The sequence below is a fragment of the Erythranthe guttata genome, chromosome 5, assembly GCF_056151865.1.
Source record: "Erythranthe guttata isolate IM_541 chromosome 5, IM_541, whole genome shotgun sequence".
NCBI classification, from domain to species: Eukaryota; Viridiplantae; Streptophyta; class Magnoliopsida; order Lamiales; family Phrymaceae; genus Erythranthe; species Erythranthe guttata.
The window spans coordinates 3170620-3188150 of NC_142537.1; the positions used below are offsets into that span (position 1 = coordinate 3170620).

General features: G+C 31.5%; 1 protein-coding gene and 1 long non-coding RNA gene across 2 annotated transcripts; both read left to right on the forward strand.

Annotated features, from left to right (window-relative positions):
* The first annotated feature begins 6145 nt into the window (after nt 1-6145).
* On the forward strand, nt 6146-8185 carry LOC105965999 (putative FBD-associated F-box protein At1g32375). The gene has a single exon (XM_088818234.1). The coding sequence runs from the start codon at nt 6242-6244 to the stop codon at nt 8057-8059; it is 1818 nt and encodes a 605-aa protein (XP_088674360.1). The 5' UTR covers nt 6146-6241; the 3' UTR covers nt 8060-8185.
* A 7110-nt stretch (nt 8186-15295) lies between these two features.
* LOC148770447 (uncharacterized) lies at nt 15296-17158 on the forward strand. Its single transcript, XR_016031360.1, has 2 exons — nt 15296-15635; nt 16808-17158. It is a non-coding gene; the product is annotated as an uncharacterized LOC148770447 (long non-coding RNA).
* Nucleotides 17159-17531: the final 373 nt, after the last annotated feature.

Here is a 17531-nt window from a genome sequence, read left to right on the forward strand (position 1 = left end):
CTTTATTACACAATCGTAATGAGTTTTGTTGTGTTAATATTAATGTGCAAGAAATTAATATAGCAATGTTACTGTGCTAAACTTTAGTTTAGTTAATTTTACTGTGTTTAACAGTAATATAGTTAATATTACTGTCAATCACAGCAATATTGCTGTTTAAACGAAAAAAAAAGTTACAGAAAAAAAGAAAAGAAGAAAAAAATAAAAATAAAAATAAAATTCAGAAAAGTCAACGCCTGAGACCGGCGTTGACCGCCGGTCAACGCCCGAATCCGGCGAAAAATCCGAATGAAAGAAAAAAAAAGTTGAAAAGTCAACGCCAGAATCCGGCGGGAAAAAAAAAGTTTTTGAAAAAACAAAAAATTTGAAAAAAAAAGTTTTGGATCAAAATTGAATAATTTGTGAATTTTGGGGTCAAATTGAAGTTAAATTAAGTTAAGGATGAAATTGGAGCATATTAAAGTATGAGGGGTTAGTTTAGTCCTTTACAAAAATCTGGACCATGTGTGGGCTTATTGGTAAAGGAGATTTTTGTCTGGATCTCTTTATGAATAAGTACCCACTGATGGGCTTATTTGTAATATGCCCTTAATTTATTGAGTATTAATTTATCGAGTTTCTACTATAGTATTTTCGTTTTTCCTTTTTTTCCCCCCATTTCATGATCCATTTATTGACTTAGGAAAAACTCTGGAATACGGCTTTTACTTTTCTACATTCCCATTTATGCACTTTCCCCCCTAAAAATTCAGAAAAGGGATAACCTCGTTCGAAATATTGTTTTTGTTACACTTTGCCCTAAAAACCAATTTTCGGTGGGCATCGTGCATTAAAAATAATATTTTGAAGGGGCAATGTGCAGAAATATAATATCTTTAAGGGGCAATATGTAACAAAAATAACATCTAAAGTGACAACGTGCAATAAAAAAAACTCAATTCCGATGAATAATTCATCGAAATTTTGCTATAGGAACAATGTGCAACAAGAATAACATTTTGAAGGCGGACATTCACATTTTTTTTTAAATTTGGAGGGGTAAAGTGCCAAAATAAGAATTTTATGGGGGTGACATGCAATTTGCCCTAAAGTTTATTTATTTCTGGGGCGAATGACAAATAGATCCATGATAAGGGACTTAAATGCACATATATATCCAGACGAAATGTAGTCTTGCAAATAAACCCATACCCATGTTTTTTTGTCTAAAATATCCTTCATAATTTTTTTTTTTATCAATTCCGTCCATTATACTCTAACTTTCTTAATATCACACATTGACCCCGGATTTGAACAAATATATATGACATTTACCTGAAAAAATAATTTTTTCAGAAAATAATTTTTTTTTTCTGATTTTTTTTCCAGCCAAATTCCGGCGTTGACCGGGCAGTTCTTTGGCGTTGATTTTCTTAATATTACTTTTTCTCTAAATTACTGTTTAACAACAAAATTATTGTCTAAGATAGTAATATTGAATACCAAAACATTAATATTACTTATATTATTATCTCAAACAATAATATTACAAATATTATTATCCCAAACAGTAATATTACTGTCCCAAACAATAATATTATGAATATTACTTTCCCGAACAGTAATATTATTGCATGAGACAGTAATATTACTGTCGGAGACAGTAATATTACGGAAGGAGACAGTAATATTACGGTCGAATACAACAAAATTGCAGGCCAAGACGATAAAATTAATTAATACAGTAACTTTACTGTCTCAGGCAATAATATTACTGCCTCCAACAGTTGGAGTCAATAATTTAGCAGCCAAAATAATAATATTAAGTATTTTTTTTTAAGAAAAAACATTAAAAAAAAAAAAAAAATTGAACGTCGGAGACCAGCGGTGGCGGGTCAAAATTGGAATAATGGTCAAAATTGATTAATTGAGCTAAATTGGGGTGTAAATCATGAAATTGGAGTCAAATTAGAGTTTCAAGGAATTTAGGGTAATTTTGGTATATATAAAGGGTTTTTCTTATTTGCAAATAAGTTTGAATGAACATGATTTATTTGGAAGACAAAAAAACTGGATGTCTTTTTTTTAATTAAGTGTCCTTATCATGGACCTATTTGTCATTTACCCTATTTCTGCTTGTTTGGTTTGGTTTTCTCATTCATCTGTTTATAGGAGTATCTAAGTAACTATTTTTGCATATTGTAAATTTGTTATCAATAATGAGATGTAAGAAATAAGGTTTGTTTTTGCATATTATAAGGGGTGGAAATTGGAAATGAATTATCAATTTCCGGCAATTCCGATCCACTTTTTTTTTTTAAGAACCAATATTTTTCAATCTGAATTCCGGAATAAAGTTTTTTATTTATTTCAATTACACCTTTAAAATGTTATTGTTGTTGCTCGTTGCCCACCAGAAATTGGGTTTTGGGGTAAAGTGCAACTAGATAAATATTTTAAAGAGGGTGTTAGAATTTATTTCGTGCAGATTAAATTATTTGTGTCAGATTTAGGTTTTTGTTACTGTTGCGTGAAGTGTTGCAACATCTCGTGAAGCAGTTCGTAAAAACAGAAATAAACGAGACACAAATTTAATGTGGTTCGGATACAATTGTACCCTACATCCACGGGGACTTAAATAAAATTTACTAATTTTTAGTTTTACGAATACAATAGTAGGACTTAATCAAAATACAAAAACTCCCTCTTTGTTAACGCCGTTCTTGTATACTACGCTGAATTATAAATCTTCAATGTGCAGCACTTCCTTTGCTCCGCACGGTTGAACTCCCTTCAACGCTGAATCCCTCAGTCGGCGGATCGATCACCTCCCGAGATCTGTTTAAGCCCCTCTCCCGAAGAACCGATCTTCTTTTTGTATAGAAGAAGCAAACTTGTGATAGTCCTTGAATCTTGGTGTCTCCACCACAAAGCCTTGAAGCCGATATATTTTCTATGAAAATCACGTATCACAATGGAACAATAAAAATGAGAGGAAAAAATATTTTATCTGAAATCTTCTTTCCATAAAAAGGATGCTATAAACTACGTTCATGCTCCTCCTTTTATAGTCTGGGAAAACTCCTTTATTAGGTTTCACCAAATTAGAGACGTAGAAGGAATTCTTTAAAAGATATGGAATAAGAGTCAATGCCTTATTAAAATATTGGGTTTGTCTAGGGTGAGATACCCCATGTTCTAAACTTTTATAAGATATGCATTAATCACCGTTAATTTTCTAAGATTAAATCTGGACCCTAGGAAAATAACATGGCTTATGTTCTAAAAAATGAAGTACTTTACCAAATTATCCTTCGATTATTTTTTTTATTAAATTAATATAAAGTTGATTAACATTGAATTGTCTAATTTACCCCCTACTATGTTTTAATTAAATAATTAATTTAAATTCATTGTGACCGAGATTTATTTGATAAATAATCGAAAAAAATGCATTCATTAGGAATAGAACTTGTGACCTCTTACATTTATCACTCCTAACCATCCAAACACATTAACTTATTATGATATATTTAACAATAATTGTATAAATACTGTTAATTCAAATATTAATTGCAACATTCATTATTATTAAATGATATTAAATAAATTATTAACAAATTTAATAAAATAAAGTTTTAAAAATATAAAGAATTGCAGTTCAATACGCCAAACATTTATCATTAATTATATAATATTAGAAGTATTAATAAACTCCACCTTTTAAAAATGTAAAGAATGCTCAATTAAATATAAAAAAATGCATAACTTAATTCAAACTCACTTATGTTATTTAATCGATAGTGTGACAAATCCAAATAAAAAATAAAATAATATGTTTGTTTAGAAGAAGAAAAAATTATAACTCATTCCAATTAGTAGTTTTCTTACTTTAAAATAAAATTATATACTACAAATACTATATTGTGAATTTCTTTTAATATTTAATTTAATCAAGTAGTAAGATTTGAATCGATGAAGTACAAATCCTTTCAATTAGTAAACATTATTCAAATATTTTAATCGGTTGCTTAACTATTGACATAACATGTTACATAATTGATTTAACTATTTATAAGTAATGTCTAATATCTTTTTAATTCAATTTTGTCATAAAAAATAGTAAATTTAATTCCTAACACATGTAAGAACCTAATCGTAAATCATAATATTTTATCAAAGCGTAATATTTGAACCAATTAAGCTCAAGTGCTTTCAATTCGTAAAAAATATTCAAATATTTGAATCGATTCATTAGCGCGCTCAACTATTGACAAGAACGTCTTAATCAAATTAACTATTATTAATTAAAGTGTAATACATTTTTAATTCAATTTTATCATAAAAAAATAATTCCTAAATTACGCAAGAATCAAATCATAAGATTAATTAAAGCGTATGATTTGAATCAATTAAGCGCAAATCCTTTTAATTTGTAAATATTATTCAAAAATTTGAATCGATTAAGTTCAACCACTGACAAGAACGTATTAATCGAGTTAACTATTTATAATTAAAGTCTACTATCTTTTTAATTCAATTTTAACAACAAAATAATAATTTAATTCGTAAAATCGTAAAAATCATATCGTAAATCGTAAGATTTAATCATACCATGAACCGATTAAATCTTACGATTTTTACGAATTAAATTTTATTATTTTTTATGATAAAATTCAATAAAAAAAAGGTTACTAAACTTTAACTATACACAGATTGATTAATACGCTATTGTAAATTATTGAGTTTTTTAACCGATTCAAATATTTGAATATTGTATACGAATTGAAATGAGTTGAGCTTAATCGATCAAATCTTTGAATATTGTTTTTGAATTGAAAACACATGAGTTTAATTGATTCAAATATTACGATTTAATTAAATCTTCCAATTTACGATTCAATTCAAACTTCAAAATCTTTCGAAACTCATTTTTAAATTACACGAGTTGAACAACATTTCCTTAGATTTTTAAATTATATTATATTAAGATTTGTTAGTATGGGATATTTTTAATATATAATAATAATAATTATATGAGAATTAATAATTTATTTAACATTATTTATATAAGTTTTATAACCATTATAAATTGTAGCTTTGTGATATATATCCGTATTGTTAGTTTATTGTCAATTATGTGTTGTGTCTTAATGGTAAGTATTCTTGTGTGTTTTCAGATGGTCACGAGTTCGAATTCAGGTTGATGCAATTTTGGATGGGTGGTTTAATGATTTTTACGAATAATGATATAATTGACATTATAAATTTTAATGCAGCAATAAATATATATTTAAAATTGCATTAAAAATATAGAGGGTAAAATTGACATTACATTAATAATATATAATGGCCGATTTTTGAAAATATTAATTATACGAAGGGTATTTACGACAATACGTAAATGAGGAAAAAATGGATTTTTTGGCAGGGACACGTGGCGCAATATAAATGGGGTATCTCATAAAAGTTTAGAACATGGGATCTCACCCTAGAAAGACCCTAAAATATTGTCATACTAATCTAATGGGAATTCCCATGTAAACAAACAACCAATTAATGACAATAAAATATAAAAGATAATTATGAAAATCTTTTCCTTCTTAAAAAATCATACGCACAAGGATTATTGGATAGTCTTGATGCACAAAAACTCTTTTTAATTAATAAAATAGTTTCATACATAAAAGAAACAATTAATGACAAATTAAAGAATTTAAGTAAACAAGGAGACTTCCCTTTTGTATTTCACGGTACATAGGACTTGTTGCACAAGTCTTTACTCATCCCTTGTTTATTAGAATCCAATTAGATTCTAACAGAGGGGTCGTCTCGTTTTTTAAATTTGTAGGGGCAAAGTGCATATTTGAGAATTTTATAGGCGACGAAGTGCATTTTGTCCTTTTTTTTATTATCAAATTTGGTCAACTGTTTGTCAGATGGGGTCATTGGTAATTGCAAATACTTGAAGGGTTTTTTGGTAGTTAGATATTATTTCAGAGGTTTTTGGTAATTTGCCATAAATATTAAGTTAAGAATCCATAAAAGAAGGAACTCAAAAAAAGAAGGAAATTAGCTGTGCACGCAACAAATAAATAAATAAATTAAATTAAATAAAACAATGTAAATCACCCTACTGTGTAGTTGTAAGTTACAGAAACTAAAACGAAAAGGGTTTAATCTGATTTATCGGCTCACAAATTCGTTAGGGTTTGTTTATTAATTACAAGGTTGAAAAATCGTTTGAGCAGAGTACGTAAACATGAAAAGGGCAAGAGGAGAAGACGGTTCCAACTCAGTGGACAGAATATCCGAGTTGCCAAAAGGAATCTTGCAGCAGATACTGTACCACCTCTCCCAAGATGAGGCTGTCCAAACCTCTGTATTGTCGAAATCATGGCGTTACAATTGGTGTACTCGCCCCAATCTCGATTTTTCCGACCGCAGCTTCTTCAAAGGAAGGAAACAAGATTTTCTATACCTTGTGGACGAAACTTTACAGCGATACCGCGATCAAAGGCTGTGCATAGAGGAGTTTCACCTCTGTATATCGCTAGACGACTCGGATCCCGCGTCGGCTTCGCTTCTCGAAAAATGGATCCCGATACTCACAAATAAGTGCATGAAGAAGTTTTGTCTCTCTATTAATTCGGAACACGATTCGGGATCGACTCATCTGCCATCCATAGTCTTTAAGGCGGAATTACTCCATGATTTGCACGTGGGAAAATTGACGTTGGACCGAAAGTCTATTGACCGGATAATACTCTTCAACCATCTGAAAAGGCTTCAACTTCAAGATGTCTGTATCGAGGAGGAGATTTTTCAGAAGGTAATCTCGAGATGCCCGATGATTGAAGATTTGCTTGTCGAAGACTGTCGGGGATTAAGAAAAATCGAGGTGAATGATCTTCATTGTCTCAAAGACTTATATTTCACCGATCATGAGGTAGTCGAGGGAGATGAGGAATGTTGTAGCATCGAAATTTATCCCCCGTCTCTTGAAACCATCAAAATTAGTTACGGTAATCTTCGGCTCAACAAAGGAGCAGTTTTTTGTAACTTGAATCATTTGTATCTGAGCGGTGTGGAACTGTTATTGGACCGCTTGTCGTCGTGCAAATTCCCGAGTCTCGGATACTTGGTTATTAGCTATTGCAATGGACTGAGAGGAATCAAGCTATTCGTGGATGCCCCAAACATGGTTGGTTTTAGCTATAATGGTGACTTTATTCCATCCATCTCTTTCACATCAACTTCGATCGAGTGGAAGTCGAGAATATATCTGCATTTGCGTGATGCTCCCTCTTTGTGGTCGGTCAAGCTAAGAAAACTGCTCAAGTCATTAAGCCAATCTCAAATTTTTCTGTGGATTACTCAAGATGATGACGATGATGGTGATGGTGATGGTGATGGTGAGGGTGAGGGTGATGATGGTGATGGTGATGCTGATTATGATGGTGATTATGATGATGGTGATGGTGATGATGATGGTGATGGTGATGGTGATGCTGATTATGATTATGATTATAATGATGGTCATGGTGATGCTGATGCTGATTATGATTATGATTATAATGATGGTGATGGTGATGCTGATTATAATGATGGTGATGGTGATGGTGATGGTGATGATGATTATGATTATGATGATTATGGTGATGATGACGATGAACACATAATTCAAGAGAACATTAATCTGGTACAAGACAAAGGTTGTGATAAACCTGTTGTGGTCGAGAGACTTAAAATCGAGTGGTGTTCATTTAGTGATATTCCATCGCTTTTCAATGGTGCATTGTGTGTCTGTCGTCCAAAAAAAATCAGTCCGTACTACCGCAGCAGTTGGGAGAAAGAAATGGAGTGTGCGGAGAAGATTCTAATGGAGAGAGAAAGTGGAGACGACCAAGACGATCAACTCAGACAGCTGTGGTTGCAAGATTTGGAGGAAGTACGCATGGAGATTTATGACACGGTAGGGAGAGAATATCACCCGATAACTCTGTCTGAATTGCCAAACTATCATGAAGATAGATATAATCATATTCGCTTTGCGTTGAAATGGAGACAACTTTGTTAGAATCCGCATTGCCAGACGATAAAAAAGAAGCGTGGAGTTTGGGAGTCGAGAAATCACTTTTACAGGGAAAAAAAATCAGTTTTACAGGATATATAATAGTCTTTTTTGTCTTTTTTTTTTCTTTCTAATTTTATGAGTTGCTACATTTATTCTTTAAAGAATTTGGATGAAATGTTTCACATATAAGTATTTTTACTTTTCGATTTTGGACGTTCGGTATTCAAATTAGGATTATCGAATATTAATAGTTCTTCAGTTGTTTATACCAATATATCGTACAGTTTATCTCAAATTCAATTGTTCCAACGTATACAAGACGAATGATAACGGGGAAGTCGATCAGCAATACATGGATTGGTACACCGATCGGACTCATCTGAAGATCAACAACCTCGATGTAGGTCCGGCTCAACTGCATCGAGAGAATGTGAGGCCACCAGATCAGCCGGCTTATTACCAGATAGTACGTGCATTGTACCCGATCACCAGGAGCACTGGACAAGACTGAATGCAGCAGTTTGTCGATCTACGTGCCGACCTTGGAGATATTATACAGCCCACCGCCCGATATATTGGCATCGACCAGGACAACGACAACGACGACGACGACGACGACGACGACGACGATCATGAGGTGCAACCGCCGAGGAGAGCGAGGCGGTAGTTTATAGATTTTTTTTGCCAGTTATGTATTTTTATAAATTAGTTAATTTTTAAAGTTTATTTTTATTATTATTAGGAATATGCATTTTTATTATAGTTAGGAACTATTTAATTTAATAATTTGTTTTTATTATTATTAGGAACTAATTATTTTACTGATTTTGTTTATTATTATTACGAACTATTTAATTTACTATTTTGTTGTTTTGTATTTTGGGGTCATTGCAAATAAGCCTATCAATGGGTACTTATTCATAAAGAAATCCACACAAAAAACTCCTTTACCAATAAGTCCACACATGGTTCAGATTTTTGTAAAGGACTAAAATAACCCCTCATACTTTAATATGCTCCAATTTCATCCTTAACTTAATTTAACCTCAATTTGACCCCAAATTTCACAAATTATTCAATTTTGATCCAAAATTTTTTTTTTCAATTTTTTTTCTCAAAAACTTTTTTTTCCCGCCGGATTCCGGCATTGACTTTTCAATTTTATTTTTCTTCTTTTCTTTCTTTCTGTAACTTTTTTTTCGTTTAAACAGCAATATTGCTGTGATTGACAGTAATATTAACTATATTACTGTTAAACACAGTAAAATTAACTAAACTGCAGTTTAACACATTAATATTACTATATTAATCTCTAGCACAGTAATATTAACACAATAAAACTCATTATTATTGTGTAATAGAGTAATATTAATATGTTGATCGTTCAACAAATGTAAACATAATAAAAAACCAAAAGAATTAATGTTACTGTGTGATAGTAATATTACTATAACAACAGTAATATTACCGTCAACCGCAGTAATATTACAATAATAGACAGTAATATTATTACGTTACTCCGTGAATAACTCAAACAAACAAAAAATCCAAACAAAATAATAATATTGATGTGGTTGACAGCAATATTACTATAACAACAGTATGATTACGTACCGTCAACCACGGTAATATTATTGTGTTTACAATAATATTAAAATAATAGACAGTAATATTATTACGTTACTCCGTGAATAACTCAAAAAAAAAAAAACCCAAAAAATTAATAATATTGATGTCGTTGACAGTAATATTATTGTGTTTACAGTTATTTTACTGTTAACGACAGTAATATAATTACGTTGACTTGTCAACAAATAAAAAAAAATTAAAAAAAAACAACAAAAAATAAAAAATAATAATATTACATTAATTTACTTTCAACGGCAGCACAATTACATAAATGTATTGTCAACGGCAGTACAATTACGTTAATTAACTGTCATTATAGTATAATTACGTTAATTTACTGTCAGTGACAGCACAATTACGGTTAACGTTTAGCGGCGTACGTAAAAGAAAAAAAAAAAAAAAACCCTTAAAAAAACACTAAAAAAATAAACGCCGGAGACCGCCGGAAACCGGCGAAAAAATCTGGAAGAAAAGAAAAAAACAAAAAAAAAATCAACGCCGAAAACCGGCGAAAAAAACCGAAAGAAAAAAAAATTGAAATGTCAACGCCGGAATCCGGCGGCAATTTTTTTTTTTTTTGAAAAAAAAGTTTTTGGGTCAAAATTGAATAATTTGTGAAATTTGGGGTCAAATTGAGATTAAATGAAGTTAATGATTAAATTTGAGCATATTGTATGCTCCAAAAAAAAGTCAAAACTGAATTTTTGTGGTCAAAAATAGATTTTTGTGGACAAAATTGATTAAATTGGGGTTACAATTAAGAATTGGGTATGAAAGGTTGGGGGTAATATTGAATGTTTCATTTATTTATAATAAATATGGATGGGCTTATTGCTGAAAGATATATAGCCCCTAAACCTAGAATAATAAAGATGTTTGGTTGGGGATTTATGTACAAAACCCCTTGTATTTTAATTTACTAGTTTTATGATTTAAATTTAGAAACTAAGTACAACTGAAGCAATTAAAGTACACATTTAAACATTCCAAAACAACCTTACAATTTTTTTTTTTATAACAACAACCTTACAAATTTAATCATTCAAAAAAACATAGGTTAACCGTAAAAATGCAAAACACAACACTACAAATTTAAATATTACAAATTCAAATTTAAACATAAGTTAAACTTTGAAATACACGGCAGATGGTTATGATTACCATTACTCACACTCAATCGCCATACTCCATCCTCCCTTGATTTTTTGCCAATTAACCCGAACGGACAAGAACGTTTCTTTACTAGTACGTGTCGTCCAGATTGATATCTTGCACACGTTAAAATATGATATTTTTCTGATTTACAATGATTAGTCAGTCGATGATTATGACTAATTGCTTTGTCTTTTGCCCACATAATTAACGCTTCTCTACTATCACACACAATACCACGTTCAAAGAAGTGACTATGATCGTGAGATTGTTCTCTTAGTTCCTGCATAAATATTTGAAATTAAAAGACAATATTTAAGGGATTTCGTATGAAATAACACGAAATGTAAGCTACAATTTCGTGTAAAAACATACGAAATAAGATCTTTATTTTCGTAGGTTTTACTACGAAATGTAAGCTTTCATTTCGTAGGTTTTACTATGAAATTGACATAAAACGTAATTAAATATAAAATTTCGTACCAAAACCTACGAAACAAACAACAAACGATTTTAAGACATATTTCGTATAGTATTACACGAAATGGAAGAATAGATTTCGTGTGAAATAACACGAAATGTCTAAACAAGTTGGAAATGAACAAAAAACGTGTATTTTCACCTCAAAATCGAAGCCGTTGTCATCCACGTTGATAATACTTGTGCTCAAACTGATATTGGTCGAAAAATTATTGGATTTGAAAAATTTCAAGAATTAAAGGTTGATAGTGTTTGAGAGGGGGTTTGGATAAGATTTGGAAAAGAAAAAAATGAATTATTTTACACTGCGAGTGGTAAAATCACACTGATAATAGCAAGCCCCTTTATTTATTTGGGAAAATTACGTAAAACCTCCTGAGGTAAAGCCTAGTTACAAAAAACTCTCAAATGTTTGTGTATTTATAAAAATCCCCGTGTGAGCAATGTCTGACAGTTTAAGTTACGAAAATTCAACACGTGCGTCCAAGTTAACACACAGATCAGACGGTGGATGAAAATAAAAAAATAAAAAATAAAAGTATTTGAGGACCAATTTCGTGCCAGAAAAAATGTAAGGACCAAAATAAAAAAGGGTGTATAATATAATGACAAGAACAGTAATTATTTGGGGTGGAAATTGGAACTGAATTATCGATTTCTGCCGATTCCGGTCCAACTTTTATTACAATTTGAGAACCAATACTTTTCATTCCGAATTCCGGAATAAATTTGTTTTTATTGCAACTGTCCCTTTAAAATGTTATTATTGTTGCATGCTGGCCCTTTCAAATGTTATTTTACTGCCTATTACCCCTCTAAATGTTATTTTGTTGCTCGTTGCCCAACATAAATTGGGTTTTGGGGCAAAGTGCAACTAGATAAATATTTTAAAGGGGGGTCGTCTCCAGTGGCGGATGTAGCCATGGTCTAGGGTATGCAGTTGCACACCCTTGATTTTTACTAAATATTACTATTATACATAAAATAACAGAAAAGGTAGTTGGTTGAAGTGGTAAAGATATGTCTTTTTCTATTAACAGGTCATGGGTTCGAAACCCACCCTCACAATAATGGAATTTTTTTGAAATCTTAACATTTTTCAACTTTTTGGTCTTTAAATATTTCCACAATTCACCTAAAATTTATAAATTATAAATTTTTGGTCCACTATTTTTGAAATCTTAACATTTTTCAACTTTTTGGTCTTTAAATATTTCCACAATTCACCTAAAATTTATAAATTATAAATTTTTGGTCCACTATTTTTATAAAGTGATATTTTAATTTTTTATTCTACAATTTCGAACCCCCTTGGCAAAAATCCTGGATCCGCCACTGGTCGTCTCGTTTTTAAATTTGTAGGGGCAAAGTGCAAATTTAAAAAATTATAGAGGGCGAAGTGCATTTTGTCCTTTTTTTTTATCAAATTTCGTAACTGTTTGTCAGATGGAGTCATTGGTAATTGCAAATACTTGAAGGATTTTTTGGTAATTAGATATTATTTCAGGGGTTTTTGGTAATTTGCCATGAATATTAAGTTAAGAATCCTTAAAAGAAAGAACTCAAAAAAGAAGGAAACTAGCTGTGCACGCAAGAAAGAAAGAAATAAATAAATAAAATAAAATAAAATAAAATAAAACAATGTAAATCACCCTACTGTGTAGTTGTAACTTGTAAGTTACAGAAACTAAAACAAAAAAGGGTTTATGTGATTTATTATGTTCACAAATTCGTTAGGGTTTATTAATCAGAATTCAGAAGGGTGAAAAATCTTTTGAGCAGCAAGTAACCATGAAATTTTGCACTTCCCCCCTATAAAAAAAGGACAAAATGCACTTTGCCCCCTATACATTTCTTTTTTTCGCACTCCCCCCCCCCCCCCTAAAAAAAAAATGGATATTCCCTCTTAGAAATATTACATTGATTGCACTTTGCACCATAAGCTAATTTTGGAGGGCATTGTTGTTGGTCGAAAACCTACACGCAAGTGCACGTATCGTACAAGTAATATAGTGGACAATTAAGTCCGGATATCGAACCCACAGGGAAAATTTAATTATCTAACCCTAGACGCTAAATTCTACCAATTATTATCAAGCCCACCCTACACAGTCGAAAGATGATTAATAAACTAAATTAAACTAAAGCAATTAAAACGACAAAAACAAGAAAGCAATTAAAACGAAGATTTAATCAGATAAAACAAGCCTAGGATTTTATTCTTCCCCCTATGTGATTATTAATCCCCCAATTCCTTCAATTATGCAAGCAATTAACCCGGATTATTAACCTGAGATGCTAAAATAATCATAACCCGCTTCCGCGTGTATTACGATTCTAATACTCTAGATTCAATTACTATATTCCTATGCAATTAATTCTAGAACACAGCATTAAGCACAAATCTCAATAATGGCTACCTAAGAGATTAACTATATTCCTATGTTAATACCACAAAGGCTCTTCTACCACAGTTCTAATCATTAACCCGATCTTCCGATTCATGCGATTAACAATAACATAAAAGCACATAAGGTGATCAAGTTCATGCACTTAATAAAACAAGTAGAAGAAATAATCCGGAATTAAAACTTGCATAAAATCATAGAAAAGGGTTCATAAATCCCACATAGGGTTCCAAACAAAATCCTAGAAATAAGTAGTTTAGCTACTCATGATTAAATCAAAAACGCAAATAATATAAATCATAGACGATAAATCTTTGCTCGAAGTCTTCGTATTCTTCGTCTTCGTTATTGCTTTGTTGCTCTTGAAATTGCGTAAAAAGATGGATTCCTAATTGTGTGCTTGGCTTGGTCTTATATAGGGTGGAGAACTTGGGGAAGAAGGCAGTTTCCTTGTGCAATTAAAATTCCTTCACTGCGCTATTTCGCCCATCCGGACGGCCGTGTGAGATTTATTCCTAAAATCCGCACGGCCGTGCGGTCCTTGATTCTCCAGAATTCTGCTTTTTTCACTTTTCACTACCAAAAAACAGGGCTTTTGTGACGGATATTTTGTGACGGCCTAAATTCGTCACCATTAGTGACCGAATAAGTGACAAATATGTGATGGAATGTACTACTAAGATTTGGAATTTTTTTATGACCAATATGTGACAATGTTGTGACGGACGTTGTGACAGTTGAAACTCAGTCACATGTCGGTCACAAATCTTTTGACGGAAATTTATTCAGTCACAAATTAGTCACACACTTTCTATGAATGTAACAATTTGATCAATGTAGGTCACAAATCCGTCACAAAATCCTGTTCGTCACACATCCGTCACATACATATCGGTCACAAATCCGTCACCATATAAGTTTTGTCATTAATCTGTCACTATGTTTATCCAGTCAGAAATCGTCACATACATTTCAGACACAAATCTGTCACATTTTATGTTTCGTCATTAATCTGTCACTATGTGTAACGCCCCGCATATTATATGAGATTATATTGAGTAAATCGGTAATTTTCATTTCATGATTTAATTAGTAACTTTTACATACCCTGAATGATTATGTGAATTCTATGCATTATGATATTTTATGTTATGTCTATATTAGAGCAATGTGCGATCGACTTGATTTGATTAGACGATTAAGTAATTTTATTTATGCATGTGATTAAATGAATTATGTGCTCTAAATGAATAATTAATCTTTGCTAATAATGATATTATAAAATTTTGGTTATATTGAATTGTCTCTCATGTACATGCTTAATTATAATTTAAATGATCTCATAAAAATTATAATACGATAATTAATCTATTCAATATATCTTTAATTGTTTTACAATTTATGATTTAATGAATGTAGATATACATGAATGAGTTTGTGTGTGCTATGTGAGTTGGTGTGGTATTGTGTGAATGTGGATGTATGACTTACTCCCCCAAGTGTTCTTTAATTGTTATTAGGACCCTATATTATTGTTTTAAATGTTGCATAATAGCCCTTAGGTAAATTTCCTCCTAACTTCCTAGCCTATAATTAAGCAAGGAAGATTCCGCCTCTTTTCCTTCTCAATTTTCACGGCAGTTCCTTTTTCTTCTTACGGCGGTTCCTTTTCTTCTTAGAGAAGAAACGAGAATTTTGATCTTCACTCTTTTTCCTCTCATCCCTCGGCAATGAAAACTCATCAAACTTTCCCCTTCTTCTCTTCAAAACTTCACATCTAATTAATGGGATTGATTTCCCCACAAAATCCCCCAAACTATCAAGAGGATCGTGCCCTCAAGCCTTCAAGCCAAAGCTCCGAGAATCCTTGGCTTTGCTGTTCCTCTTTGTCTTCGATTTTCTTCAAAGAGGTAAGGACTTGGGTCTTTACTGAATTAATGATAAATTATAAGATGATGTTTATGTGTTTAATTGATTTATATGTTTAGGAATCGGATTTAGGGATCTAGATCAAGAAATATAGATTTCAATGAATCCTAATTTGAATTTCAGATTCGTAGTCTTAGCTTCCAATACATGTTTCATCGATGATTTATTTTCTTAAAATTATGAAATTAATTGTGCATGTAGATGTTTCTGTTAGCTTCGTTTTGATATATGGTATGTGTAAATCGGATTTATATTGATCAAGTTCTGAACCGTTTTCCGAAACTGCACCATTTCTGAGTCATCTATGAATTATGTGTTAAATTAAATTCTATCTTAGCCCGATTCATGCGATTCCAACTGGATATGATTATAGACGTATAAATCTGATTCTCAGAGAAATTTCATGGTCTTTGGTTAAAAGAATGATTTATTTGGTATTTTTAAAGTTGAATGCTCTGTTCTGAAATTCTGCTGGTGTTCTTGTAGTGAATTAATTATTTCTCTCTCGTGGATAGGTGTTTTACAGAGCTGTTTTAATATGGTATAATTACAATATATGTGAACGTTGTGTGAAAATTTCATAAGGTTTGTATGTACGGATTAAGAGATATGAATTTTCAAAGTTGAAATACCAAAGCTGCCAGATTTTCTAAACTAGAGTACTATGAATGTAAATAATTGTTAGGACGTTATTTAGAGGACATAGTTCTATCTAAGGATACCTCTCAATTGATTTAGGACCGATAAGAGTATAGGTTCATTTAAGTAATTTGATGTTCACTATTAAGGTATAATTGTAAATTGCTTTAAAACCTTGATGTGAGTAGATTGCAAAGCTGATACGATTTCTTTATAGTTCTTTGGAATGGAGTATGTGGATTTGAATTTCATGTATATGTGTGTATGTGTTATTATGGTTATCGTTTGCTTATGGTTATATATACGTGCTACAATTATTGGGTTGTTGCATCCCCATGTTAATTCAACATTTTGTTTACGTGAGTTAACCTTGTGAGTATACCAACTTGTGAGTATACCAACTTATCAGGTATCTCAAATGATTCATTAGTAACTTCTTCGACGTTCGTTTTAATTATGTCAATACAATGCAGTTAATTACTTGTAGTTTTTGACTTGTCCTTTTAATTAACAGAGTTATGCGGGGATGAGAAACAAGATGAAATTGTTGATCAGGGTTGAGGAGAATGTGATGGAGAGGAAGATAGATACTAAGGCCATGGCTTGTCGATATTGAAGGCAGATAGAGAAGAGTGGTGTTAGGAATATGACCTGAAAATTGAGGGCACAAGAGATGGCAGTGACTCAGAAAAGAGAGGAGGAATACAAACGAGTTTAGAGCTCAGAAGAGATTGTGTTTTCTATAAATAAGATATTTATGTTTTGTAATTCATAACAATTTTTTATCACTAGATACTACTAGCAAATGATGTTGTGAAAGATTGGAAACGATATTATTTTGTTTTAATATATTTATACTTTGTGATTTTGTTTTAATATATTTATGCTTTATGATTTTTTGTTGATTGTTTGTCAAAAAAAATAATGTAGTAAAATAAAGAGAACAAAACAATTATGGTGCTATTGTGACGAGAAAAGTGACTGATATTTGTGACAACCAATGTGACAGATTGCTTGTGACCGAAATTTGACGGAACATTTGTTACAGAAGTATGTGACGGACTATTTGTGATCATATTTATGACAGATGAATGACGGAACTTTGTGACAGATTAATGACATACAAAAATTGTTTATGACGGAATCCGTCACTAAATTTAGGGGAGTTCGATAAGGTATTTGTGACAGAATGTTCCGTCACAAAAGTGTGACGGATTGAAAAAAGCCGTCACTATTTT